We start from the raw sequence: 27,470 nt of genomic DNA, 5'->3' as shown, positions 1-27,470 counted from the left end.
GCGATGATGATCCAAGAGGTCACTCAGTCTGATCGAAGCAATGCCAATGTGAAAAAGAAAAGAAGAAACATTGAGCGGCGCAACCCGTTTGGAAGCGAAAGGCGTCAAGGTACAACCACCGATCCAATGGGGCGTGATGGAAAAACAAATGAGTAAACGAGCTAGGCGGAAAGGAAGGGAGGGCCTGCAAGTCACATTGCAGTGACAATCAATCATTCAATCGTGCACATGCCACTCACTCAACTGCAGCTTGGGGCGCCGCGCGGTGCGGTTCCAGGGCGGGCAGCCGGGGGGTAGCAATGTGTTCAATGGCACCTCACCCACGATTCCCACGCTGTAAAAAAAAAGGTCTACAAGAAACACTCCGCTTTTCGTCCCGCACAATGTGCCGTCCATACTGGGGACCTTTACATCCACCTACAATACCGAGGAACCCTGGGTACCTACCTAGGCAGGAAGGCAGGTACTTCGTAGGTGCCCAAGGTAGGCACTTTTCTATTTCTATAATAGCCCAAACCATGTGGTCAGGGCTAAATTTCCGTTATGGGATTACAATCCGAAAGGTTAGAGCATGCATTCGTCAATGTTTGGTGTTGGGTGGGTCGAAATGAAGGCTAAACAAATAATCCAGAGCTGGCAGCCGTACTGTATAACGAGGCGCAGCTGAAGCCGACTGCAACAACGGCTTCCTCGGCAGGCAATTGCCCTTCAACTTCGATACTGAGTGAAGACGAAGGTGTAGGTAGGCGTATTGCAGCAAAATCGCCTTCCAAAGACCAACTTTTGAAAACTTATCAATAACATTGCCATGATGCCGATTCCCGATTTGCAAATGCCTACGTTGTACACAAGGTACATATGATCCGCAATCACCTAGAACAGCTCGCAGTCTTCTAGCTCTTATTTTTTTTTCTTCGCGGGCGAGCGAGCGACCAACCGAAAAGCCCGTGGGTATCTATCGATCTTCAGTCGTGACGATATTTAGAAGCAGTGCAACCACCCTAGAGACCGTCAGCCATTCACTTTCCCTGAGACCACCAAAAGATACTCCGTGCAATGGCGAAACCATGACAAACACAAAGGCTTTCTGTGTATCGCTTCACCGTTGGCGGCCTCACTTAGATACGTAGCGGGATGTTTGCCAAGGAACTATATTCGTCACAAGCGGGGGATGAGGTGGCATGGGAGGAAGCATCCGTTACTTCACCTAGTTCTAGTAAAAAGGTTGCAACCATCAGATGGCAGGGGCAGTTACTAGGCAAGACAGATAATTACCCCGTATCTGTCGAATGAGCCAGATCAGACGTTCGTTCCTTTTGCTTGAGTGGTTGTGGCTGCTTCATTCTAGACCTGACTAAGGTACCTTGGGCACCTAGGCTTGCTAGGTAGACTTTTAGAACTAGCATACTACTACCAAGCAAACTCGCTTGACCAGCTCTTTTGGTCTGCCGCACCCCGACCACATACTGAGTTGGCTTTGCAGCCCCCTGGATACTTTACTTTTCACTTGGCTCTCAAAAAAGGGACCTTGACTGTGCACAAGCAAACCCATAATCCCCGTGACCATCCGATGCACCCAGACGTTGCTTTGTTTGAAACCATGAGACCCCTGGAACGCCAATGCAAAAATCATCTTCTCGTGGGCTAATGCCGCTGCTGCCCAAACATTCTCCTTTCCACCTGCTGCCAGGAAATTTCCGTTTAATGCCCCTGAAGTCTTGACTACAATTTTCGAATGGGGCGGCGCGGTGCTTTTGAGCGAAGCAACTTTGACTTCGACAACCTAGGCTTACACGTATGTGCGAGACAGGTTGCGGAGGTACCAGTCAACCAGTTTCCTGCCGACCTTGGCCTCCGAGATGTGAATCAAGTCCTGAGTTTTGTTAGCATTCGACATTCAGGCAACGATTGACAGGATTGGTCAAGATGGATTTAAAACGTACACCCTGCATGGCATAGTCAAGGTCGCTCACGTTGACCAGCTCGCCATCGAGAAGGCCGTGGTCGGCCCAGCGCAGCTGCTTGGTGCGCTGCTTGTTGACAAGCAGCCACGAGCGGAGCTCCTCGGGCTTGACAGACAGGAAACCAGCGAGCTTCTTGAGGTCCATGGTTGTGTACAGCCTGAGGTAGGACTTGACGGTCGGGCTCCACATGTTGGTCTTGACTTCGTCCATGAAAACGGACAGGTGGTGCTCGATGGGATCCACGTTGGCCTCCGGGTTGTCAAAGTCCGGAGGAACGGGCGAGATGAACTTGGGGCACGCCGTCCTGAAGAGCTCCTCATAGACGGGAAGAGACTCGGGGCCACCCCTCTGCAGCTTCAGGAGCTGGTCACCGAACTTCTCACGAAGAGCGGTGTGGATGGTGTCGTCAAGACGAGTGGGATGGAAAGCCACGCAGATGGCAATGAGGGCCAGCATCTGGTCGTTCTTCTTGGTGATCGAGTCGTACTGAGCGTTCTTCTGGAAGTTCTTGGTACGCGAGACGTAGACCAGGATGTGGCTGAACATGCGGATGGCATCGGCGTAGCGACGGACCATCATGTAGGAGAAACCGACGTAGTAGTAGGTTGTGAAGTGCGCGGCCATGACGCGGGCGAACATGGCCTTCTTGTTCAGCTCGATGTCGTCAAGCGTCCTCAGGGCGAGGCTGAAGTCACCAAGCAGACAGTGCACACGGAGAAGACCAATGATGGAGAAGTATCCCAACATCCTGTACAGACTCCTGCTGCCGTAGTCACCTGCAACAGCCATAGGGTCCTCGTTGCGCTTCATTGCCTGCAGCTGCTCGAGGATCTGAGAGCGCTGAATGAGCGAGTAGAGCACGTTCAGGACACTGTAGCATCCCCACGTGTTGGGGTTCTCTCGCAGTATTTGCGCCTCCTCCTCGTTGTTGGCCTGCCTTGCGATGCGCATCCTGTATGAGGAGAACGAGTTGAACTGGTAGATGAACTCGTCGATGACATCCCACGCCCAGTAGTACTATATGGGCAAGCAAGCAAAAGGGTCAACACGAGCTCGATCAATAGATTTATAGGGAGTAAATACATGGGGAAAAAAACTAACAGAGGGGGGCTCCAGGTCAACTGGCCCATCCGAGTTCAGGATGAAGTGAAATAAGCTGCAGTATTGGTCGTAGCTCTGGAACTTGACTTCGAGGGGCGCGGAAAAGTCGAGGGGCTGCGCTGCGGCGACAAGCCTGGACTGGATGTCGTCGGTCTGCTGGGCCAACCCCATATCGGGGTCATCCATACCCTCCTCGTACTGGACCTGCTCGCGGTAGTCGGCGACGAGAGCCTCCTCCTCAACATCGCTGTCATCGGCTAGGCCGCGGGGGCCGCCGTTTTGGTATCCGCTCATGGTTCGTGGATTTCGTGGTCAAGGAATAGAAAACGGACAATAAAGCAAAGAAAAAATCAAAAGATCTCTCAACTAATACCGAAACCCAGTCTCCGACGGGTAGCAGGTGCGCAGATAGCGAACTTGCGCGGGGCTTGTCTCCGGGAGGTAATTAGGTTCTATTCAAGTCAATCGGCCTCCGGGAGCGAAGCGAAGCGTGGTTTTTCGTTTGGTGCTTCGCGACCGCCAGGTAGGGCTTCAAGTCACGGCCAGTTCTGACCAAATTTTCCTGCCCCTCCTAAAATTATGCCCCAGTTTTCTTTGAATGTGGGGGCAGTCCACCAGCAACACCAGGAAGGCGGGGCACTTTTTCTCATCTCGTTACTTCGTACTCGAGGCAGGTTGCGCCTGTTGCAGTTGAGGTCAAATTGGTTGGATTCTTCTTCTTCTTATTAATCCGGGTAGTGGCCCAGTTGGCTTCCAGTGCTCATTCAGAAGGATTATAACTCATAGGCTGCCAAGTTTGAAAAATTGTCCCCAAAGACTGCATGTGCTGAAAGCAGAGCAAATAGCTTGCTTCGATTTTCACCCTCCCAGCTTTGTTAGTAGTGACTCAAACGTGCATCATTCTGATTTGCACACCTATTTACACACAGTTTCCACTCAAAAGCCGAGTCTTGCATTTGGTTTCTATTTGCTACATATTGGGCTGCCATCCATCGCAGATACAGCTTGGCGTCTACCGACTTGAAATCTTCCTAGCCTGTGACCTACATTAACTACCTACCTATCTACATAAGTTTATAGAGACTAATACCTCTACTTCAACAGACGGAACAATTAAAGACAAAAAGGGCGCAAAAAATGCCGGTAGTAAGCCCGGAAAAGCTGGCGCAGCTGCAGCAACATGCTGACAATGTCCGGAATATCTGTATCCTGGCACATGTGGTAAGCATCAAAGTACCTCGAGTTCAAGTCCCTCGCCAAGGCCTAACCGAAGGAGCTTAAACAAAAAAAAGCAGATTGCTGATACCGCATCATAGGACCATGGCAAAACTTCATTAACAGATGCCTTGCTGGCAACAAATGGCATCATCTCACCAAAATTGGCCGGCAAGATCCGGTATATGGACTCTCGTCCTGATGAACAGGCCAGGGGCATCACCATGGAATCATCAGCAATATCATTACTTTTCTCCATGTTGCGGAGGTCGAGTCCTGATGCAGCCCCTGTTGCTGCAGACTATCTCATCAACCTTATTGATTCTCCCGGCCATATCGATTTTAGCAGTGAAGTGTCGACTGCTTCACGCCTTTGCGACGGTGCTGTCGTCTTGGTCGACGCCGTAGAGGGTGTTTGCAGCCAAACGGTTACAGTTCTTCGTCAAACATGGACCGAAAAGCTCAAGCCGCTGCTCGTTATCAACAAGATCGACCGCCTGGTCACCGAACTGAAAATGTCACCTTCGGAGGCCAACGTTCACTTGTCCAAGATTCTGGAGCAGGTCAACGCTGTTCTTGGTAGCTTTTTCCAGGGCGAGAGGATGGAGGAGGATCTCAACTGGCGAGAGAGGATCGAGGAGCGCGTCGCCGCTGCAGCAGCCAGGGAAGCACAAGCAGCCGGTCAGCAAGATGAAGAGGCAGGCGACTTGAGCTTCCAAGAAAAGGATGACGAGGATCTTTACTTTGCACCAGAGAAAAACAATGTCATTTTTGCCAGCGCCATTGATGGTTGGGCATTCACCGTCCGCCAGTTCGCCGGCCTATACGAGAAGAAACTCGGCATAAAACGAAGCATCATGGAAAAGGTCCTCTGGGGAAATTTCTACCTGGACCCCAAAACCAAGAAAGTACTCGGGCCCAAGCATTTGAAAGGGCGGGCACTGAAGCCCATGTTTGTGCAACTAGTACTCGAGCCCATCTGGACCGTATACGCCGCCACCATGGGGAAGGAGTACAACGGCCACAGTGATGCAGCCCTCCTGGAGAAGATCACCAAGTCGCTCAACATCAATGTTCCAGCGCACATCCTCCGCGCAAGGGATCCCCGGTTGCTACTCACAACTGTTTTCGCCTCTTGGCTTCCACTATCTGTGGCTCTCCTAGTGTCGGTTGTCGAATCACTTCCGTCACCAAAGGCCGCACAGGCAGAGCGTTTGCCTGAGCTCTTGAGATCATGTCCAGGACCTGATTCCATTGACTCCAAGATCCGAGACGCGATGGTCCAGTTCAAGTCATCCGGGGATGACCCTGTGGTAGCCTATGTCAGCAAGATGGTATCAGTTCCTGCCAGCGAGTTGCCGGAGAATAAACGACGAAACGGTCCTCTTAGCCCCGAGGAGGCACGGGATATAGCTAGGAAAAAGCGTGCCGAGGCCGCAAAGGCCCAGGCTGGTGCCAGCAACGGGATTGATGACCTTACTTCTGCGATTGGCTCTACGAGCCTGGATGATGACCCGATAAGTCCTGCTGAACCCGAGGCAGAAGCCGAAGCGGAGCACTTGATTGGCTTTGCACGCATATATTCAGGGAGCCTATCAGTTGGGGATAGCGTCTATGTTCTTCCCCCAAAGTTTTCTCCAGCCACGCCCAACGCCGATCCCAAGCCGCAAAAGGTTACCGTCGAGGCTCTTTACATGCTCATGGGTCGCAGTTTGGAAAGCCTTACCACCGTGCCTGCTGGTGTCGTGTTCGGCATCAAGGGTCTCGAGGGCTCAGGTATCCTCAAATCCGGAACTCTCTGCGGCCAACTAGAAGGGGCTGTCAACCTGGCAGGCGTAGGGAGCGCTGTCGGTCGACCAATTGTCAGAGTCGCCCTTGAGCCTGAGAACCCTGCAGATCTTGACAAGATGATTGCAGGTCTGAAGCTCTTGGTGCAAAGTGATCCATGTGCCGAGTATGAGCAGTTTGCAAGTGGAGAGCACGTCCTCCTGACGGCCGGTGAGCTGCACCTCGAACGCTGTCTCACTGATCTTCGTGAACGCTTCGCCCGATGTGAGATCCAAGCAGGTGCGCCCATCGTTCCATACCGCGAAACCATCGTCAAGGCTGAGGAGATGCGGCCACCTGCCAACAAGGAACTTGGGCGAGGCTTAGTCGTCGCAGTCAGCAGCTCCAAGCAAGCTACGATTACACTCAAGGTCAGCCCGTTGCCAAAGGATGTCACCGACTTCCTGCTCAAGCAAAGTGCTGCTATCAAGCAACTATCTTCCGACCCTGCCAGCAATAACGATTCTGCGTCTGAGTCTGGAGACAAGGTTGAAGAATCACAGGCAGATGAAGCATTTGCGGGTATTGAGGAGGCAAAGACCTTGAGCCCAGATGAGTTCAAATCACAGCTCAAGGAGAAGCTGGAATTCGGCAAGGGACGTGAGGCCTGGAAATCAGCTGCGGAGCGCATCGTATCTTTCGGGCCGCGGAGGACTGGGCCAAATATTCTTGTGGACGGCACTGCTAGCGGCATACTACCAAGAATCTTTGGAGACGATGCTGACAAGGCCGATGCCCCGTCCGCGGACGAGCGTCTTAAGGCAAGCCACCTCTCTGACAAGATCACATACGGCTTCCAGCTTGCTATGGCTCAAGGACCCCTATGCCACGAGCCAGTTCAGGGAGTAGCAGTCGTTATCGAGAATGTCGAGATTGCCGACGCTGCGCAAGATTCGTCGGCTCGTGACGCCATCGGACGTCTCACTGGCGAGGTCATCAAGGCGGTGCAGCAAGGCATACACAAGGGCTTCCTAGACTGGTCACCTCGTTTGATGTTGGCCATGTATTCCTGCGAGATTCAAGCAAGCAGTAAGTTTTCAAAGCTCACAAGATTCCTTCAACAACAAACACGCCCCCCCCCCCCCCCCCCCCAAATGGCCGGTTTCCCCAAACGATGTAGCAAATACTGACAGACCACCACACAGCCGAGGTACTTGGTCGTGTCTACGACGTTCTGACTCGCCGACGCGGCAACGTCCTCTCCGAAGCCATGAAGGAAGGCACCCCCTTTTTCACCATCCAGTCCCTCCTCCCTGCCGCTGAGTCCTTTGGCTTCGCCGACGAGATGCGCAAGCGCACTTCGGGCGCCGCCCAGCCCCAGCTTATCTTCACGGGCTTCGAGATCCTCGACGAGGACCCCTTCTGGGTGCCCTTCACCGAGGACGACCTCGAGGATCTCGGCGAGTACGGCGACCGTGAGAACGTGGCCAAGCGGTACATGGACAGCGTCAGGAGGCGCAAGGGTCTGCTCGTGGAGGGGAGGAACGTTGCGAGGGATGCCGAGAAGCAGAAGAATATGAAGAGGTAGTTTTGTGCATGTGGTCATGGGGGGTTAGGGGGTTACTAGAGAAGCCCGCCGGTCGCTTGTCGCTTTCAGAACAGAATATCGGCATATGGACTAGATGTTTCAAGTAACCAGCTGTTATATCTTGTTTTCAGATCATATCGTCTATTTACTGTAAGCTCGGGAGGTCAGACTTTCTTGTGAAAAGGATCCAAGCTCCGATGGCACCAGTGTACGTCCATAATGCTACCTCTACATAACCCATGATGTCACTGTTCAAAAGAGTTACCACAAACCTTCGCATTCATCACAACAGTAGAGGGTATACTTTAGACTAGATACTGATTGTCACATATCTCCTTGGTCTATTGGGTGGTGAGGCTTTGCCCCAATTAAAGATGCCTCTCTGGGCTTCGTCAAAATCACGGAGCCAACTGTGACCGCCCGCGCAATAAAGTGCCTCTGAAAAAAAAAGTCCTGAAAACATGTATGCTTTTCGTTGTGATCCATTTCTCAGTAGGAAAAGATCAAGCCCTCAAAATTCACTCGTTTAAGACGTAGACATGCAGGCCAAAATTCGGAGAAACAAAAAAAATAGAAGACGACTATGTACAGCCGAAACGCCCAGTCAAAACCCCCTTTTTCACGTCCAGTCACAAATATCTGGAAAAAAATTGCGTTCCAACAGCCACACAAAAGACATGCGCATGCCCAAGTGAGTACTTGGGACATGCCGTAGAAATGCGAGAGACGCTCGGCGAAGAGTGTCTAATCACGGAAAGAAGACGAATCGAATGGAGCGTTTTAATGGAGGACGCCAGGCGGTGGTTGATAGCTCAAGCAGCAAAGCGTGCCAACTCGCCGAGTCTGGAGTAGTAGCGGAAGCGAGGTAGACCGCATAAACATAAGCATCGAGCATTGCCGGCGACGTTGGGTCTGGAAATTGCTAGTTTCGGTAGGACTGGATGACAGTGAGGGAGAAGTCTTGGAGGCACACTGCATCGAGAACGAGAAAAGGGCAGCAGCTGCTAGGAATATCCAAGCATGACCCAGAGTGTCACAGACATTTTTGTGCGCGAATATGTTGGGATCCTTGAAGCGGTGGGCCGGGAGCCTGTGTTTGGTATGGTACAGTGACTTTTGAAATTTCAGTAGCATCGTAACGGCGTTCAGGCTTCGTATAAAAGGGTCATCCTCTTCATGTTGAAAACCCGCGCTGATTTCCAGTGGACGCCTAGAGCCAGTGCTTCTAGGATGCAATAGGACGACCACTGCCCTTGGCCTTCTTCACGGTCGTCCAGCCGTCCTCATCAGGGGTAGAGTCTGGCCCTGCAGTGACAGGAGTTCCAGGCTGCGACTGTTGTCCTCCGTTGGCACGCGGCGGCCTCGGCCCATCGTTCCGTCCGCCTCGGGGGCCACCGCCTCCTCCCCGGCGGGGACCACTGGGTGCACTCCTTCCGCCCTTTTGCTCGCTCGATGCCGACCTCCAGTTACCACTCTCGGTAGCCCTAGATTTGGGAACAGGAGCCTGCTCACGTGTCCGCACAGGGAGCTTTTGCTCTGTGGGAGTAGCTTCGGCTGCCTCCTCTGGTTTCGCCTCCTTCGCCTCAGGTACTTCTTCAGCCTTCTCTGCCTCACCGTTTTGCTCGGCAGACTTCGCGTCTTCCTCGGCCTTCTTGTCAGCAGCCTCCTTGGCAAGACGACGCTCTTCTTTGGCCTTCTCTTCGGCCTCCTTCTTCTCCTGAATCGCGGCCAGGCGCTTCTCCTCGATTTCGCGCTCCTTGGCAGCGGTATCGATGGGACGAGCGGCACCGAAAGGACTGGCCTTGGAGTCGCCGCCTGTCAAAGCAGGAGAAGTGACATCCGGTGCCTCGGAAATCGTACGCTTGATCAGGTTAAGCTTAGGACGACCACCGGGGGCAGGTGCAGCGGCTGCAGGCGCTGGCGAAGGGGGGGCCTCGCTGCCACTGCGTGACTGGGCGGGGGACTTTGTGGGCTGATCAGGACGCATGCTGCTCCTCCACTGCATATCCTTCTCGGCAGCAGTAGGAGCCCTCTCAGGAGCGGGGCGGTCGGCAAACTCGCGACGAGGTGGGCGAGATCCATCCTGGCGACCTTCGCCCCAGGTAGCAGGCGAAGATCTGCGGTCCTCCCGGTTGGAAGAGTCTCCGCCCTCGAAGGGAGGTCTGCTGCCCTCTCGCGACGAGTTCTGACGCACAGTGTCCGGGCGAGGGGACAACGGGCCCTTGCGGGACCAATCACTGAAGTCACGGACCTTGCCGTCATCAACCAACTCCCGAGGTGCTCGGCGGTCGTTGAACTCGCGGCGCTCGTTGTTGAATTCCCGACGTTCTCCGAATTCGCTCGGCCCACGACGGTCGTTGCGGGGCATATCTGCCAAAGGTCCCTTGCGAGGCTGCGACCAGTCAAGCTCCCTGGCCTCACTACGGCCCTCGCTGTTTTTGGCTGTTTTTGGACGACAGTTAGTAAGCTGTCTTCCAAATATTTCTCCACAGTAAGGAGCTCAACTCACGAGGATCGGCAATACGAATACGGATCACACGGCCTTGGAAAGAGTCGCCATCAAAGTTCAGGGCCTTCTGGAGACCTTCTGCGGTGGCGAACTCGGCATATCCAAAGCCCTTGGGCCTCTGCTGCTCGCGGTCCTCCACGATGCGGACGCTGACGACCTCACATGCGGCAAAGAAATCCGTCACGGTCTCGTTAGTGGCATCATATGAGAGATTACCCAAGTGTGCAGTGTAGGGTGGCTTGTCGGGAATCCGCTGCGGGAACGAGTCGCGCTCCCTGGGTGCATACGGCACTACAGCTATCATCAGTACATGTGCGACAGGGTCGTTTTCGGGTTACGATGCGTCGGTGGAGGTTACAACGTACTTCTGTCGGATGAGCCATAGCCGCCGCCGCCGTAGCCACTGTTTCCACGTCGGTCGGATGGGGGAAGAGGTTGGGTTCCTGTTAGAGTAAGGTGTGAGTGGAAGCCCTTGATATGTTATGGCGAGTGGTTGGCAAGGAGCCAACGCCACAAAAGCGCGCAAAACGTACCATATGTGTCCTCGACTTCATCAGCCCACGATCCTCCACCGAAAGCTAATCGCAATGAATGGTAAGTCTAAGTCGTATGCGCAAGGTCCGATTTCGTATTTCCGGCGAATGCCGAGGCCTGTCGGCAGGGGCACTACTCACCAGAGTCCGTCATGAATTCCCCGAGGGAAAACTTCTGGACCTCCTTCTTTTTGGGAGCTACAGAAAAGACGTATCAGCGACAAGGTCGAAAAAGCTGTGGGTTGCATCGCAAGCAAATGAAGCAGTGGCGGAAATGGAAAGGACGAACCCATGATTGCGGTTGGTGGGTTATGCCACGCGCAACGATTTCAATATCGTAGCGCGTAGACGAGTATAGAGGGCCGGCTACAGAGTCGGCGCTCTTTGGTGGGGAGGGCTATTTGATTGATGTTTCGGTGTCGATTCTTAGTTGCCGATTGACGCCTTGTCCTTCGCAATCGAGAGATGCGATGGACGTGTCGTCGCAAGGGTTGGCAAGTGCTGGTTGTGCCTCGATCACGGGTCGAGGGTCTGCAGAAATGGACGTCTCGGGGTCCTTTTTTGGTGGGTTGGGGATCGAGGTATGGAAGTGGGAGGAAAAAATTCAAGAGGCCTTCTCATTTCAAGTTTGAAGTGTGCGGGCGGGCGGGCAATTTTTCGATTTTTGGCCAAAAAGTAAGGAACCACCCGGCAGAATCTGCTTGATGATTGGTGGCCAGTACCATCCCATGCACACGAAAAAAGTTTAGCGCATCTACTTTAATACACTGGGAGAAACATCCACCTACGATTCAACATCCTCGAACCGAATGTGAACGTGACGGAGCAGGGGCCATCAACTAAGGCTCTTTCTTTTCACTTGCTGCCTGCCTACCAAGTATCTCTTTGCCTACCCTCCTTTACCTTACTTCCTAAACCTGACCCATATCTTAATACTGCTTGTTCTATATTTGACCTGCCCGATTTATATTTATTATTGCCCGCCAATTCATGAATCGTACAATAGCAGTGCCGGGTTATGATACACCAGGAATACCTTGACTGCTCATCGAGTATCCGTTGGCAAACCGTTAGTCTGATTCACACGTTTGACGTGCATAACCTCGCAGTTCCTCTCAAGGAGTTAGACTTTATCCAGCCTCTTTCTCTCCCGTTCGCTCTATTTTCTATCCATTTTCCCCCTACGTATCAAATCTGTTTATTTTAAATATACCCGTAAGAAACTTTCAAGGATGCCTGATGTCGAGTCTGATCAGACGCCGCCGCAATTGCCACCACCTCGACGGCAGCAGACTGAGGCCAAGACACGAACAAACTTTTTGCCCGCAGAAGTCTCTCAGGCTCTGAGCTTTGGAGCTTTGACAGGTACGTTGTCACACGGAAGACCCTCCCCGTAAAGGGCTGCGAGACTCGACGCATCACATGACTGATCTGGGACCAACGCAGGAACTGCCGGTGCGCTTGGTGGAGCTATCATTGCCGTATCACGTCACCGCCCAGCCTTGATATCTACCGTACTAGGAGGAGCTTATTGGTTTACTGCAGGCTCTGTGTTCAATGGTCAGTGTGTTTTCTAAATGTTGACTAAATTGATTGAACCCATTGAGACACGTATTTTGTCTGACATTTCTTTTCATTCAGGCTCAAGATCAGCCATAACTGCAGCCTATGGAGCGCGGGACCTGAGCGGAAAAGACAAGATCGTAATCAGTGGTGCGGCTGGCGCTCTTGCTGGCATGGCGCAAGGAGCATTGGGTAAGCTTTCTAAAGCCAGAAATGATGATGTTGAAGAAGTCTCAAACTGACAGTTCATTGTAGCCACGGGTATACGCTCCAGTCCACCAGCAGCCTTGGCCTTGATGGTTCTTGGTGCAGGTGGTCAGGCTGTTTCAAACAAGTTGGCTGCGCGAGAGCCGACGCCAGCGTCGAAAGCAGTGTCAAAGCAAGACTGGTTATCTTCCAAATGGAGTCCTCTCACACCTCTCACTGACAAGGAGTATGAGAACATGCTCCAGGAAAAGATACTAAAGCTAGATGCAGAAATTGCCATGGTAGACGATAACATTGCAGTCTTGCGAGAAAAGCAAAAGTCTACTGAGAACCAGAAATAGGCCTACTTGGCATCTGTACAATTATAATACTACTGTACTGTATTTACTGTGTATTTACATATATGCATGTCAATGTGCGCATAAATTAGGGTGTCCTCCGGGCTGTTTTTTTTTTTTTTTTTTTGTTTGGATGATAATTGCACAGGTACCTACCTGCCTTGCTCAGCTTTATCGGTACCCAGCTTGGCAGCTACATAGGTAGGTAGGTCTACCTACCTCTACTTACCTACCTACCTACCTAAGGTAGGTATCTAGCTGTGTTTACTTTGTAGACACTGACTTGGCAGACTATTTTATCTAGGCACCTAGGCAAGGTAGGTTAGGTTACTTCCTTAGTTAGCTTGCTTAGGTACCTACCTTGGAGGAGTAGAAGTAGGCACTATAGGTAGTTTTCCGGCTTTTGATTGGGCAGATTTCTCCAGTTCCAGACTTTTTTTTTTTATTGATTGACTAAGGTTCTTGTGAATTTACGTGGTAGACTGTACAACGTGCTGCATGAAAGTTTCGCCAACTCTCCGTGAGCGGCCATCCAAAAATGAACCATTGCGCAAAAAATAGGACGAGTGTGGTTGCCCATGACATATTTGCTTCTGCGAGATGACTTGAATCAACAAACTCGTCGAATATCATCAACAAACTCCCATGATGGATTGGATGCGATGATGAGTTGAAAATGCAAACAACCCCAGAACCCCGGTTGGCTCGTGCATACATAACCGAGCTAGGTCTACTAGAGTAGTGATTCAACGCACAAGCCTGCCCCACCGATGATGAGCGGACAACTCACGGTGCTCCCGGACAGCCGTTGTCTAGAAGGTACCTGTCCGCTGATCAGGCAATTATCATAAGATGAATAATAATAGATGACGCAGTTTTTTGTTGAGTTGAAAAGCCAATAGTTATTGACCGAGCTTCGGTATCACCACTTACGGAGTACTTTACTGATAGAACGAGTCCTCGAGGTATCGCAACCAGCTTCTACAAGAATTTCTTCCTTTCTTTCTTAAAGTGACCCTATTCCTACCTAGATCTTGAGCGCGAAGCTAGACCGTCTACTATTACGTAGTTAGTAGGTACGCTGGGACAGAGCTGTCCCTGGGGGTTGGATGGAGTGCAGGGTGCATGCAATTCCTCTTGTAAGAAAGAAAATAAATAGAAAAAAAGAAGAAAAAAAAAAGATAATGGCGGGGCCAGTCCGGTAATCACCAAAAGACTGGCCTTCGCCAACCACTGATGTTGGTCGACCTCAGATCCTTGCCAGGCTGTCCGACAACCCACTCAAATTGTTTTAGGAATAACCGGTCCGGTCAAACCAAACCCGGAAATCTATATTTCCCCATTGGTAAATTTGTCAACTGTACTACTTAGCATTGCGCGTACTCTGACATAACCGCAGCTATCGATTACTTCTTTTTTTTCTCCTTTTTTTTTCCAGTGTTGGAATCTACATCAAGTCTTTGTGTGTTACCGATCGAGCAAATGGCCTTCCACTTCCGGTTGCGGGGCGAATGACGGCCGCGGGCGTGCCACTCCTCTTTGGCGCTCAAGGAGGCCGAGTAGCAGCAGCAGTAGCAGCACGACCAAACCATAACCTATCTACAAAAAGTACCTAATCAGTGCGCAGGAGGCCCCTCGTACTTGTTTGGCGCAGTCGCGCATACACCTCGACTCCGATATCTAATGCTTCCAGCTCACCCGCCAGTCATCTAACTTTGGGCTTGGCCCATTTGCATGCCTGAAAGGCCGTTATCGCGGCTACATTGGTGCCGTTGACATGGCTCTCCTCAACCCGACCTTCGTTTTCGGTGTCGCCGTCCTCCTCTACCTTTCGACCTTTGTCGTCTTCGCAATCCTCCGCATCGTTACCGGTCTTTCCATCCAGCGCATCGGATACTTCTCTTTACGACGACTAGCCTACACCCCACGCGATGGCTTCAAGATCGAGGTTCGGGGTCTCGGCCTCAACGTACATCGCCCAACCTTTGCCCAGCCTACCTGGTTGAGCATTGTCATCAATGAGCTAGTGGTCACAGTTGATATTCAGGAGTTGGAGGGCCCCAAGGCAGTGGATGCTGAGGCTAGCGAGGATGAAGAAGACGACCATGGGGACCAAGGCCTAACACGATCCCAGGAGTCCAAGCCGGCGCCTAGCGCGAGAACTCGAAGCCCCAAGCCGGGCATCATACGCCGTGCGACTGGTGGTCCACCGAGGAGCGAGCTGTGGAAACACCTTATGAAACTCAAGGATCGCATAAAGCGCCTGCACAGAAACATCAACTGGTTTCGCTTGGTGGACATAGTGGCTACCAATTCAAGCATCAACATAGTAGAAGTGGGGAACGTGCAGTTCGGAAGCTTGACCGTTGCTGTCGACACCAGGCGCAAGATGGTTGATCGTGCGCGCTTTTTCTTGCAGGCGCGGGGCCGGAAACAGCAAGAGAAGAATCAAGCCGAGTGGATCATGACTCTGCGCAGCGTCTTGTTCACGCCCGAGGGGAGGGAGTCGATGGAGATCTTGGACAACGCAACACTGAACATACACGGGTTCCTCTACGAGGCCCTTGATGGTCTTCGGGACGCAACCGTCGCGCTCAAACTTGGACGTGTTCACTTGCCGTACGACGACCTGCAGCTATGCGCCGAGCTCCTTAAGAAGTGCCGGGCTCGCGCAAGGAATTCCGCCTTTGATCTCGAAGATGACGACGGCTCCCTCGACGACGTTGTACAGGAAATCCAAGTCCCGGGAAGTACTGATCAAGAGCTGATGCAAACCGTATCGGACTCCAAGGAGTTCGCCAGTTCTCTGCTCAGGGGTATCAAGGAGGTCCAGTTCGCCGTTAGCTTCCTGGGGTTGACTAAGAAAATCGAATCAGTCAAAACCACTGGTGCCCCTGTGCAGCTAAATGCTGCTATGAAGGAGGTTGGAATAGATCTTCACCGTCTAGATCCCAAGTCTCCCGCCCACCGCATGTACTTCCCGTCCAAGGATATTGCGCACGAGGCCTTGGTGGCAGCCTTGTCCATATCCGTGGGTGTAGATGATGGTCATGAAAAACCGCAGCGCATCCTATACATACCGATGGCGACCACCACTATCAGGACCACTCTGCCCTCAAAGACTGTTGAATTAACTGAACATGAGAGTGCCGAGCAAAGAAACGCCAACATTCTATTCGCGAACTCGATAGTCACCTCGCCCGCCGTCGATCTTGATCCTCGTCACCTGCCACTTCTTCTCGCCATGGTGCGGCCTCGTTCTAGACGCAAGAGATCTGGAAGCCAGCAGCGTCACATACTCATCTCTAGACTGTTGCCCAAGGCCAACGTCAAGTTTACAATGCACGAGCCTGTGGTCAGGATCGCGCTACCACCTGTCCAGAAGTCTGCAGATTCCGATGACTTTGACCTAATTATTTCCTCCATCTCCTCCATCTCTCTGGACCTTGAATCTTTTCACTCAACAATGGAGGATCTGCACTATTCGCTGGCATCTTCCATGCGGTTGCAGACACACCACCTATACTATCAGACATCCTCAGGTAGTCGATTTGATATCGTTCAGACGGAGTCATTTGACCTCAAGATTCAGCTCGGGGCTTCACCCGACGTACATGTTGTCGCTACCGGTAACCTGCAAACATTTGCAGTCAAGATGGTGCGGCCTGAAATCGCCGACGGTCTGCGTCACATTGTGCGAAGTCTTCGGCACAGTGCTCACCCCGAGAAAGAGACAGACGCTCTGAGACACCACAATTTCCTGCGTGCGATGCCCTCCTGGCTTTTGCACTTCAACATACAGGCGACAGATTTCAGTATCGAGGTCGCGGGTGTGGATGAGGACATATCAAAGCACACTCGGGGTGTAGCCTTGCAGCTGGAATCGTGGTCTGCAGAGTACCGGGCTCAAAGGCTTGATAGCCTGCAACGAAGACCAGCACGCCGTCGTGCCAGCAGCCGTACCACCATGATGCCCGAAGCGGATTTGCTCAGGACAGTTCCGCTCTCGCCAAGGAAGAAGTTCCAAAACGATGGAGATGGCCGCCGCATTGCGGTTAACGTCAAAGGGCTGGAGGCTTTCATTGTGGAGTCTCACGAACGATGGGAGGTTGAGCCTTTTGTCAACATACCCAGGTTTGAACTTGCATGCTCGACTCTCAGTGACAACCAAGGGCCGGTCTTTCATATCCATTCGCATGTACGGACGCTACTTGTGCAGTACTCGCTTTATCGACACTATTCGGTTGCTATTGCCACCACAGTACTGCGAAAGGCCTTTATACGATCCAATCGACGTACGAGCCCGGTTGCTAATGGAAAAGAGGACGCGCCCAAGATTCCAAATAGCAATCTTTTAGCACCACCAATGTCCCTTGATCATGGTGGGGGCATTAACACCGCTGCAAGCGCAGCGAAGGAGTTGGTGGCCATTGATGTCAAGGCTGCCTTGGTTCAAATCAAGGCGGATATGCCAGCAGATCCTCCGATTATGTTACAACTTCATGGCTTGGAGGCAGGCCGCCACCGCTGGTCACCACCCTTCTTCCATTCCAAGCTTATTAGGCTATATGCGGAAGCGCCTAGGATGCGAAAAGTCTGGGCAAGGGTCATCAGTATCAAGAACGGGCGTCTTGACTACCGCGAGTCGCGCAGGAAACTTTCCAGCGGTGGCTACAGGGAGGAGAAGCTGTACGATGCTGTGGCAGACGCTATTCGCTTTGCTGTTCCTCATGAATTGATCTTCAACAAGGTGACGGACAACTTTATAAACGTGTTCAAATCCGCCCAACAGCTTCACCATCGTTTCAAGACCGGAACGAATGAGTACATCCTGCAGAAGGGACCGGAGGGACCCAAGGCCATCCCGAAGGTCTCATTTCGTAGCAGGACTTTCTTGTTCGAGCTTGAGGATGGTGCCTTTGAGTGGAAGCTTGGAATGATATATCGCGCTGGGCGTATAGAGCAAGTTCAGAGGCTAGCCCGTGAGGAAGCGTTCCAAGTTAAGGTGAAAAAGATACACGAGGAAGAGTCTAGAAAGGAGGCAAACAAGTTCCGCACTCGGTCTCTAATGGCCAGAGGCAGGTCCAAACGTGGAAGAACATCATGGGCGAGGACCCCAAGTGAGGATGGTCGCCCACGATCAAGCTCTGAGAGTCCAGGACGGGGTCGAGCACCCCGCTACGATCCTGACAGTGCAGCCCCGAATATGAGCGGGAGAGCTCAGGTAACCATCAGCGAGGCGAGGCAACGGCTCAACGAACACAACGCGCACAGCTGGAAGAAACGTATAGATCGCCAATTTGAAACGGCACGCAACAGCATGAAGCAGTTTAGAAGCCTCTTCTGGGGCGCCGACCACATGCCCGACGATGTGGATGACGACGAACATATCCTCGAAGTGCCCCAACGCCCAGCACTAATGTCGACCCTGGTCCACGATCTTCACGTCACCATTGACAAGCCATCTTTCCCAATCCGCGATCTGCCTGACTTTCTGCACAATGTGGGCAAAGGCATGCCTCAGGATATGCAGTACTCGCTACTTATCCCCATGAGCGTAGCGATCGATATGGGAGAAGCCAAGGTGTCCCTGAGAGACTATCCCTTACCACTGCTACATGTTCCAAGTCTGAAGGCTGGACAGTCTGCAAGACTCGCTGCCCTCTCACTCAAAACAGATTTTGTCATAGCGGAGGAGTTCCACGGCCCTGAATCCACACGAAGGATCAGAGTAGAGATAGTGCCAGAAAGAGCTGCCTCACCCGGCAATAATGATGGTGAAAGCGCGTTTGCAATTGATGTCCGGCGAACTGTTGGTCCTGTCAAGTCATACTCGGATATTCGGGTCGACATCAACACGGCCCTGCCAACAAGGTTCACATGGGGCCCATGCTATCAACCGGCGGTTCAGGACATGATGATGGCCATAGAGTCCTTTACGAAGCCTCAGCTGGATCCGTCGGAGCGAGTGGGATTCTGGGACAAGATAAGACTCAATCTTCACTCTCGTGTGCGCGTCTCCTGGAAAGGGGATGGCGACGTTCACCTTGCACTCAAAGGCACGCGAGACCCCTACAAGGTCACTGGCGCCGGCGCTGGATTCCTAATGTGCTGGCGCAATGATGTTCGGTGGAATATCCACGAGGACGACGATGCCAAGCGCTTCATGACTGTTGACAGCGGCGAATACGTCCTTGCCGTGCCAGACTACAGCCACATTGCCCGGGAAGCTGAACGTCTCAGTGGCGACCCCGGTGGAGTGTCGGCCGAGGACAACAAGCCTGGAGCAGCTTTCCAGAAGGTCATCATGAAGTTATCCGGGAGAGTCCAATGGCGCGCTGGTTTGGTCTTTGAGAGAGCCATCGAGCACGGCAAGCGAAGCTTTGAGTTCAAACCTCACTACGATGTAGTCTTGAAGACGCCACAAAACGCAGTCTCGTTGGATGACAAGCCATACGACGCTTTCCGCGGCTTCAGAAGCAACCACATACATTTGTCTGTTGCCATTTGTGCACCGGCGGATCGGGAATGGACAACTTCAAACCCAGAACCGTCACGCAGCTACAACACTGTTCACCTAACACCGCGCTTCTTTACACACTTCTTCGCCTGGTGGTCGCTCTTTGGCGGGCCAATGTCTCTGCCCGTCCGGCAAGGTGCCCTGTGGCCAGGTCGTGAAAAGAACAGCAAGAAGTTTGGCCGACACTTGGCAACTATCAAGTACAATCTGCTCCTTGCTCCGCTCTTCCTCAGCCATATCTACAGACACAAGGATCCTGAGGATCCCTCAGAGGAAGCGATGCAGGCGACTGGTATCAAGGTCCGCTTTGACAGCTTTATGTTGGACCTGCATCAGAGAAGGGAGGAGTTTAACACTCAAGGCAGAGCGAACAAGGCAGAGCAGTCGAGGACGACGGGCATGAAGATACATGCTGGCCAACTGGATCTGGCCTCGGCCGATATTCGAGCTGTCTCGGCCAATATGCGCGCCGCTACCGCAGAGTCCACAAAAAGCAGCTCGATGCCGGGATTCGATCATGGAGATGATGAAAACGACCTCTCACGCTTTACAATACCAGACAATGACTTCAGCTGGATCGATATGGATGACTTTGTGGAGCTTGATTCTCTGGTGCCCTCCGAGGGAACGCCGGAGACGCAGATACTGCCACTGGTGTTTGCCCCGAGGATCACCTACTTCAGACAGACGGATATTGGAGGCGTCATCGCGGGAGACGTCTCGAGGAGCAGCCCCTTTGGTGACGAGCCAACTCACTTTTGCATCATGAGTCAAGACGATGATCCGCGTAGGGTGCAGACACAGTTGATTCGCAAGCGTTTGTCGCAGATAAAGGAACAGATCGAGAACGGCACCCGAACTCTGGGTGAACTCGAGCTCAGGCTGATAAAGAGCAATCATCAGGATCCCGACCTGGCATCTGACCGCGACAAACTTACAAAACACAGCAGCGTGCTCCAGGAGAAGCAAAAGTTCTTGGAGAACATGCTGAAGCAAATGATGCATCAGGGCCCGGGTGATGATCTCAAAAGGCTGAACGAGAAGACGGACACGTCGATATCTATACCGCTCTCGGAAGGGTCAATCACCTTGCCTTCGGGTGCCGAGTTTGCCAGCGACTTCAAGAACAGGTTCGTGGTACACAACATGCAGTTGAAGTGGAACAACCTTCTCCGCAACATCATTTTGCGCTATAGTCACCAGGTCAGCCAGCGCCGTGGATTCGTCTACTACCTCTCGCGCCCAGCGATCAAGTTCATTCTGGACATCGTTGAAGAGCAGGCCAAGGTCAAGAACTCGAAGCCTACGAACAGTACTTCGACCCCGGCACCCTCTGGCGTCACCGGATCGCCAGACCCTTCAGCTTCGGACAAGGAGAATGGCGCAGACATTGAGGACAAGATTAAGAAAATTCTGCAGGAGGGTAAGAAGTTTGTCAATGCCGACGACAAATCTAGCACGGAAAAGGAAAAGTCTGGATCTGGGGATGCAATATGCGGTCCATCGATCGGAGATTTGTCCGGCAACATTGCAGATGGCTTCGTACCGCAGTACAGCTATCATGTGCGGCTCATTGCTCCGCAGATTCAGCTCCAGAGCGACAAGAACACCAGGAACGTGGTGCTAATCACGGCCAAGGGAATGGAGCTGAAGGTGGTTGAGGTTCTGGACAAGGAACGCATATACGATACGGTCAGTGGGCTTGTCCAGCGCCGCTTCTTGGTGAACATGGACAATACGCAGTTCTTTGTCACGGACCAAAAGTGGTTCGCCCAGCAACTTTTGTCTCTACACTCTGGCAGTACATACGGTACACCAAACGGGTCACCATGGCCACCTTGGGTGCCGATGGAGGTCATGTTTGATTTCCAAACGGCTCCGTTCGGCTTTAAGCGGGTCGTCCAAAGGACGTCGGCCATGCTGCGCTACGACAAGTACAACACGCTGAGACTCAAGTACAACGATGAGGTTAATACCACCGGCGACGAAGACCTCAGCACAAAGTCATCTTATGAAGTTGCTGAGAACCAGATGGACAACCTGTGGGTCGAGTTCCCGCAGGCCTTTGCCGTGTGCGACTCGACGCAATACTTTGCCATCTACAAGATAGTCAACGACCTGCTCTTGTACAGCGAGCCGTCGGAAAAGCACCGCAACGAACGTCTTGAAAAGATCATGCTGGCTTCCGATTTCAGTGATCTGCGCGGAGCGCCTGAGATGGTGGTCAAGCTCCAGGAACGCATCAGGCAGATGCATGACATCAAGACACACTTCCAGGTGCATTCCAAATATCTCGACAAGAAGAGCTGGCAGGATAGGATATCTCTTGAGAGAGACCTTGCTACAGCCGAAGACGAACTCTTCTTCACCATGAAAGCCATCACCACCGCTCAGAGCAAATACGATACGGCAAGTCAGAACAATGCACTCCTCAAGTGGAGCATATCGGTCAAGGAGGTAGTGTGGCTGCTTGTGCAGAATGACAACCAGCCGATGGCGGAGCTGCAACTCAAGGATCTGGAGTACGATCGGACAGACAACTCGGACGGCTCACACGTCAACTTGGTGCAGGTTGGCAAGGTCGTGGGCCTCAACCTCATGAACAGGGCCACCTACGGTGAATTGATTGCTCCCTATGTCGATGAGCGCAGTCCGGCGGACAACAGTCAGCCCATGATTCAAGTGCATTGGAACATGCTAGAGGCCATCGCTGGAATACCTGTCATGGAGCATTTCGAACTCAATGTGTCACCCGTCAAGGTCCAACTCGAACAAGAGGTCGGTGTCAAACTCTTTGAATACATCTTCCCCAAAGATGACCCCGGCGTCAAGCAGGATCTTAGTAAAGGCGGGCTAGATAGGGATGGTGAGGACGATTCGTTGAGCGGCTCAACTGGTCGTCTGGGCGACAAGGACTCATCAGCCTTCAGCACGCGGCCTGGCTCGCTGGAGCTAAGACTACACCCCACGCTCAACTCGGACGCGAAATCGGCGTCCCCCAAGTCCAAGGCGCATAGCTTGTACTCGGGCGAGACGGGACACACATTCAGGCTCTTCCGTTCCTCTGCCACGGGGGCTACGACCCGCACGCTGAGCAAAAAGCCTTCAGTCGAGTCTTTGCCGCGGCCTGGTATTGGCAGGACCTCGACTGGCTTCTCGACAGCAAAGGAATCCCTCAACAGCGATGCTAAGAAGTCCTCGCGTTTCGCACTGCGAGGCAAACCGAACTCGAGCGACGACAAGGGCGAAAAGCCGTCAGATGATCTTACCAAGATGATGACGCGCGCAAGCAACTACATGACATTTGCCCACATCAAGATGTCGTCGGTGGTGCTCTGTCTCAGCTACAAGGGCATGGGGAAGCGCAACATTGAGGATGTTCACGACTTTGTCTTTCGCCTGCCGGCAATGGAGTACCGCAACAAGACGTGGTCCAATCTCGACCTGGCTCTGGCTCTCAAGAGTCGCGTCATCAAGGCGCTGATTTCTCACACGGGCGCCATCATCGGCAACAAATTCACTCGACATCGACGAAGCGAGGGGCAGCCGTCGCAGGTGCGGGCGCTCGCTACGAGCTCAGCGCTGCTGGCATCTCCGGCCATGTCCGAGGCTCGCGATGACAGCGACTCATCGTCTCTGTTTGGAAACTCGCCCGGCGGTGACTCTCAATCTCGCCCGCAGTCGATGCAAAGCTCCGAGTCGTCTTCGTTCCACGGCGTCAAGGGACCCAGTCGAAGCTCGAGCGTGACGTCTGCTCGATCGGGTCGGAGCAACACCCTCGCCGTAGCCACGCGCAGCACCGTGCCGACCTTCCTGATGATGACGCCACCGACGCCTCAGGACACCAATTTGAGTGCGCAGGCAGCCCAAACCAGCGACCCCGAAAAGCTACGCCCGCGGTCTAGGAGTAGAACAAACGGGACGAGCGACTCGAGCGACAGGGCCGAGCGGAGAAGATCTGGTCTCGGCGGCTTCAAGAACAAGCTCAGCGCGCTGACGTCGAAGCTGAAGGAGAGGGAGCCTTCAGAACATAGGAGTGAAAAGAGCGGTGTCGACGGTGATGATGACGATGATAGAGACTAGTCATCCTGGAGTTTATCATCCTGGTAGCTCAACACTCGGCGCTCCTATATCCTCTTCTATTTTTACTTTTATTTGTTTTCGGTGTTTCTTCTACTTTACTCTTTGTCATATCATCTGCATGTAGCATGTTTGTTTTTCGGCTTCTTTCTTTTGTTAGATTGGAGGGTTGTTAAGAGGCTAGGACTGCAGTAGAAATGCATACTCCGATAAAGACTTTAGCATATGGGTAGGCATCTCTTTATGGTGGAAGGGGGGGATAAGCGGGGTGATAGCATGGTGTGGTTACAACTGATTTTTATTTCTAGACAAAGAAACGGCGGGCTGGCCAGTTGCACAGAGTATGGCCTGTGGCTTGGGATAGACCATTCATACAGATTATAATTGTTCTTTGTTTTTATTAGTTCTTTTCTCCGTTTTTTTCTTGCCTTTTTGTCGTGTCTTGAGTGGTGTTCACATCTCTTTATTGCACAATAGCGGTTCATGAAAAGCAGACCTGCGCGTGCTGAGAGCACACGGACGAGAGACCAAAAATAAAATCCAAGGCGTTCCATATCATCCGTTCTCTAGAGTCTAGATCCAGCTCTATTTCCCGTGACTGTGTGTCCGTCTATACGCAAAAGCCTATTCGGGTTTAATTTCCCCTAGAACCGGAAGTACAAATCTCTGAAGAGAAAAAAAAAAAGGTACCGGTGATCTTCCACGCATGAACATGTAAGCCTGCAGCGCACAGACTGACACAACCACAGACAAATAGGGGGTCAAAGTTGGAAGGGAACGGACGGCATCGATCTTTGCTCCGCAAGGCATATCGGAAAATTCGGATGAGCTGAATGAAGCTTTGGGGTTCCCGGGAAACGCCCCCTGCATGCCCAGAGAGAAAAGAGAGGGGGGAGGAGGAGAAGGACGGACCTTTTGGGCTGCCGGTTCCCGACGAGCCTTTTTTTTGTTCACAAGCTGCGTTAGTGCTGTACGCGTGTGTGTGCTACGAACACGGCCTGGTCGTGGACATTTTGACGCGAGAGGGCAGAGAGGTGTTGAAAAGAAGGGACTTCGGGCAAGCTTCGTGCCGATATGTAGAGAGCACGGAAAGCTCGCAGTGGCCGTTGATAGCCGTGTTTCAGACGGTCAAGTCCCATCGGGAGTTAGGCAGCCTCCTTTTTTTTGGTCGCGCGGGGAAGGGTGAATGCACATCAGTTGAGAGCCCTTTTTTTGTTTGGCTTGATGTCTTTCTTTTCTATTACTTATAGCGAGGTAGGTGTTGTTTGTGACTGGCCAGGTAATCTTGTATACTGGTGTTGGTGATGAATATTAGTATACGGACTATGTTACTGATTGGACTTTCATGATACATGGCGAAGATTTAACCGGTAGGATATTTCCAACAGGCATGCCGCTTCAATTGTTGTCGACATGTAGGCCGGTGACGTTTAGAAATTCCTCATAGCCGTCATGAGCCAACCCTTCGAAAAGCTTCCCGTCGTTCGCTTTCTCTTTCATCGTTGTTTTCTTCCTCACCCGTTTATAATATGCACTGAGCTTATATGCCACTGGTCAGGCTTACATTCATGTATTTCTTCCGGAATAGAATCTTTTCATCATTCGTGGTATCTGTACGACAACTATAGTCGGCTTTTCCAGAGTGACTATGCACAAAACATCCATGTCTTCAGCTTTCAATATACCCACAGAGCCCACCAGCGATCTCTAGGCTGTGGCCATAGCCATAACATCCGTCTTCCCGACTTTGGCTTTACTCATTGCTGTCCTGCGAGCAATCGGCAGCGTATCGAAGCGGCAGTTCGCACTTGACGACTGTTTGATATCACTAGCAATGGTGAGGATATGTTAAAGAAACTTCTCGTATATTTGCCGTCCTTGACCTTTTGCTTGCTAACGTGGGTTCGAGTTATAGCTGCTCTCCCTGATTCAGACACACATGAGCTACTTGTTCATCAAGACAAACTTCATCGGCGTTCGGGCGCAGTTCATCCGGGAACATGACCCCAAGCCGGGGCGGAGATGGAACTACGCCGTTCAGGTCCTTTACAATCCGATCCTGCCTCTGGTCAAAGCTTCAATCCTCGTGTTCCTACTCAAGCTCTTTGGCCAAAAATATTTCATCAGGCGCTGAATCTATACTCTCACCGCTGTCAACGTGATGCAGGCGATCGGAGTATTGTTCGCCGTCATTTTCCAATGATACCCCATAGCCTTCGCATGGGACTCAGAAATCCGAGGAGGGACCTGCATTGACAGGCGGGTTCTCTTCTCAGGCCTACTAATCCCGGGTAAGACCAAGGCAGCGTTGTTAGTCGTCTTTCTACTGGGCTTCCTAGTCACCATCACGTCGATCGTGCGCCTGACCGTGCTCGTACAGGACCTTGATACTGCCCGGATCCGAGGGCCGCGTAGGCCTCGGGTTTGTCACGTCTGCCATCGAGACCAACCTTGCCCTCATCACAGCGTCGGCTCCCACCCTGTAGGCCGCTGTTTCGTGGCAAGAGCAGGTACCAGTTGCCCGATGCGGAGACAGGGATGACCGACAACAAGAGCGGCAAGAAAGGTCGCAGCCGAGGCGGTATTAGAAAGCAAAGGCCGATTCAGTCACGGGACGTCCGGGTGCTCCGGATCAACGACGCGACGAGTCCAAGCCTGACAGAAGACAAGAAGACGGATCTGCGAGGACGCAGCCCAAGAAGAAGAAGAAGAAGAAGCGCAGAGAATACTATGACGTCGGCTAACGGCATCATGAGGCTCAGTGACGTCCAGCGCGAGATCGACGTGCTGGTCAAGGACCTGGCCGTGGGGCCGGGCGGTTCATATTTGCTGAAGAGGCCGACGGGTCACGATGAGCGGGAGCGCCAAGAGCAGTTCCGACGCGAGATGGAACAGATGGAGCGCGAAGTGAGATCTCGACAACAGGCAGCGGCAGCTCCCCGAAAGCCGCCGTCCGAGGCTAACTTTAGCTCTTACGCGGCAGGAGTAGTCAGTTGTGCTAGCAGCCAGGCTGGGCCAAGAATTGGCCCGCGGACTAGGTCTAGAACTAGGAACAGGGACTTTAGCGAGGCGCGCAAGCCAAAGCACGGCGATAAGAGAAACGGCGTCATACCGCCAAGTGAGCCAACAGCACCAGCCTGGCCATTCTGAAAAGTTTATGTACCGTAATGATGAATCGAATGAATGAATAAATAAATTACCTACCTTAGGTACCCAATCCGGTACCTTTGATTGATTACCAACTGTACTCGATGTGATTTGCCCAGCCCAAAAGCATGGCGACGGTCCGAGAATAAGCAAACAAATGACGCACTCGAGGTATCAGCTCGATTTGAGCAACACACGAGATATGGCACAAGACAAGATCACAAACAGTTATTCCCTGCTGTGTTCGGTGCCTACCTAGGCAAGCACAAAGAAGAAAGCGTCCTTTCCGAGGAAATACCGGGAAACAGAGGCAATAAACCCAGAGATGGAAGGCACGAATGACCTGCACTCCACACGATTTGGCAGGGTTTACTCTGCTCTTTGTTGCCTGCCGACTGGTTTACAGTAAGGTAGGTGGGGGGTTCGTGTTGCTCCTTCCCTTGGTTTACATGCTGCTGTACTCCATGACTCTCTTTGTGCATGAACTGATAAGAGAACATGGAGAGGCCGGAAGCATGACCCTATGTACATACACCGTGCTCCGAGGTCCTACCAGTAATAACACTTTGCACCTAGGTAAGGTAGCCATGGTGAAAAGCTGGCGTTCGGCTACCCCATAAAAATAAGAGACAACAGATACAAAACCTACCTCACTGGCCTGCTAAACTGCACTGCAACTTAACCTTGGTCCTGACTACCTTACCTTATCCCTCTCGATCCAATATTACCCCACACATCGTCGTCGCGAAGCCCACACGTCAAATTTTCTTGTTTTGCATGACCCCCCAATTCCAAAATCCTCGTCACTGTGATAGGGTGGGCGTCGGTTTCCCCGCCGAATGGAAGGGTTTTTCATTTTTCGATGAATTCGACCATCGCGGCCCCACAGCGGCATTGCGTCACCTGAGAAACTGTCCAACTCTGATGCTGGTAAACCT

At 52.3% G+C, this 27,470-nt stretch overlaps 6 protein-coding genes across 6 annotated transcripts; 4 read left to right on the top strand and 2 right to left on the bottom strand.

Moving 5' to 3' along the window:
• Nucleotides 1–1,027: 1,027 nt before the first annotated feature.
• Nucleotides 1,028–3,767, bottom strand: MGG_05266 (eukaryotic translation initiation factor 3). The gene is made up of 3 exons (XM_003712776.1): nucleotides 3,066–3,767; nucleotides 1,944–2,981; nucleotides 1,028–1,873 (listed from the first exon to the last, which is right to left on the bottom strand). Exons 1-3 carry the CDS (start codon nucleotides 3,357–3,359, stop codon nucleotides 1,790–1,792), a joined length of 1,416 nt encoding a protein of 471 aa, XP_003712824.1. The 5' UTR covers nucleotides 3,360–3,767; the 3' UTR covers nucleotides 1,028–1,789.
• Nucleotides 3,733–7,963, top strand: MGG_05265 (elongation factor 2). The gene is made up of 3 exons (XM_003712775.1): nucleotides 3,733–4,286; nucleotides 4,382–7,136; nucleotides 7,253–7,963. Exons 1-3 carry the CDS (start codon nucleotides 4,203–4,205, stop codon nucleotides 7,633–7,635), a joined length of 3,222 nt encoding a protein of 1,073 aa, XP_003712823.1. The 5' UTR covers nucleotides 3,733–4,202; the 3' UTR covers nucleotides 7,636–7,963.
• Nucleotides 7,896–11,429, bottom strand: MGG_05264 (translation initiation factor 4B). Its single transcript, XM_003712774.1, has 6 exons — nucleotides 10,967–11,429; nucleotides 10,819–10,875; nucleotides 10,678–10,722; nucleotides 10,510–10,587; nucleotides 10,145–10,435; nucleotides 7,896–10,077 (listed from the first exon to the last, which is right to left on the bottom strand). Exons 1-6 carry the CDS (start codon nucleotides 10,968–10,970, stop codon nucleotides 8,861–8,863), a joined length of 1,692 nt encoding a protein of 563 aa, XP_003712822.1. The 5' UTR covers nucleotides 10,971–11,429; the 3' UTR covers nucleotides 7,896–8,860.
• Nucleotides 11,421–12,890, top strand: MGG_05263 (uncharacterized protein). The gene is made up of 3 exons (XM_003712773.1): nucleotides 11,421–12,042; nucleotides 12,124–12,432; nucleotides 12,496–12,890. Exons 2-3 carry the CDS (start codon nucleotides 12,255–12,257, stop codon nucleotides 12,786–12,788), a joined length of 471 nt encoding a protein of 156 aa, XP_003712821.1. The 5' UTR covers nucleotides 11,421–12,042; nucleotides 12,124–12,254; the 3' UTR covers nucleotides 12,789–12,890.
• A 1,209-nt stretch (nucleotides 12,891–14,099) lies between these two features.
• MGG_05262 (uncharacterized protein) lies at nucleotides 14,100–23,801 on the top strand. Its single transcript, XM_003712772.1, has one exon. It carries the CDS (start codon nucleotides 14,563–14,565, stop codon nucleotides 23,386–23,388), a length of 8,826 nt encoding a protein of 2,941 aa, XP_003712820.1. The 5' UTR covers nucleotides 14,100–14,562; the 3' UTR covers nucleotides 23,389–23,801.
• A 1,418-nt stretch (nucleotides 23,802–25,219) lies between these two features.
• Nucleotides 25,220–26,535, top strand: MGG_12897 (uncharacterized protein; the record flags this gene model as incomplete). The annotated part of the gene is made up of 4 exons (XM_003712771.1): nucleotides 25,220–25,222; nucleotides 25,301–25,473; nucleotides 25,766–25,807; nucleotides 25,872–26,535. 4 exons carry the CDS (start codon nucleotides 25,220–25,222, stop codon nucleotides 26,533–26,535), a joined length of 882 nt encoding a protein of 293 aa, XP_003712819.1.
• Between the last annotated feature and the right edge of the window lie 935 nt (nucleotides 26,536–27,470).

The sequence above is a fragment of the Pyricularia oryzae genome, chromosome 3, assembly GCF_000002495.2.
Source record: "Pyricularia oryzae 70-15 chromosome 3, whole genome shotgun sequence".
Classification (NCBI taxonomy): Eukaryota; Fungi; Ascomycota; class Sordariomycetes; order Magnaporthales; family Pyriculariaceae; genus Pyricularia; species Pyricularia oryzae.
The sequence above is the reverse complement of the archived record's forward strand: the minus strand, read 5'-3'. Positions and strand labels throughout refer to the sequence as shown.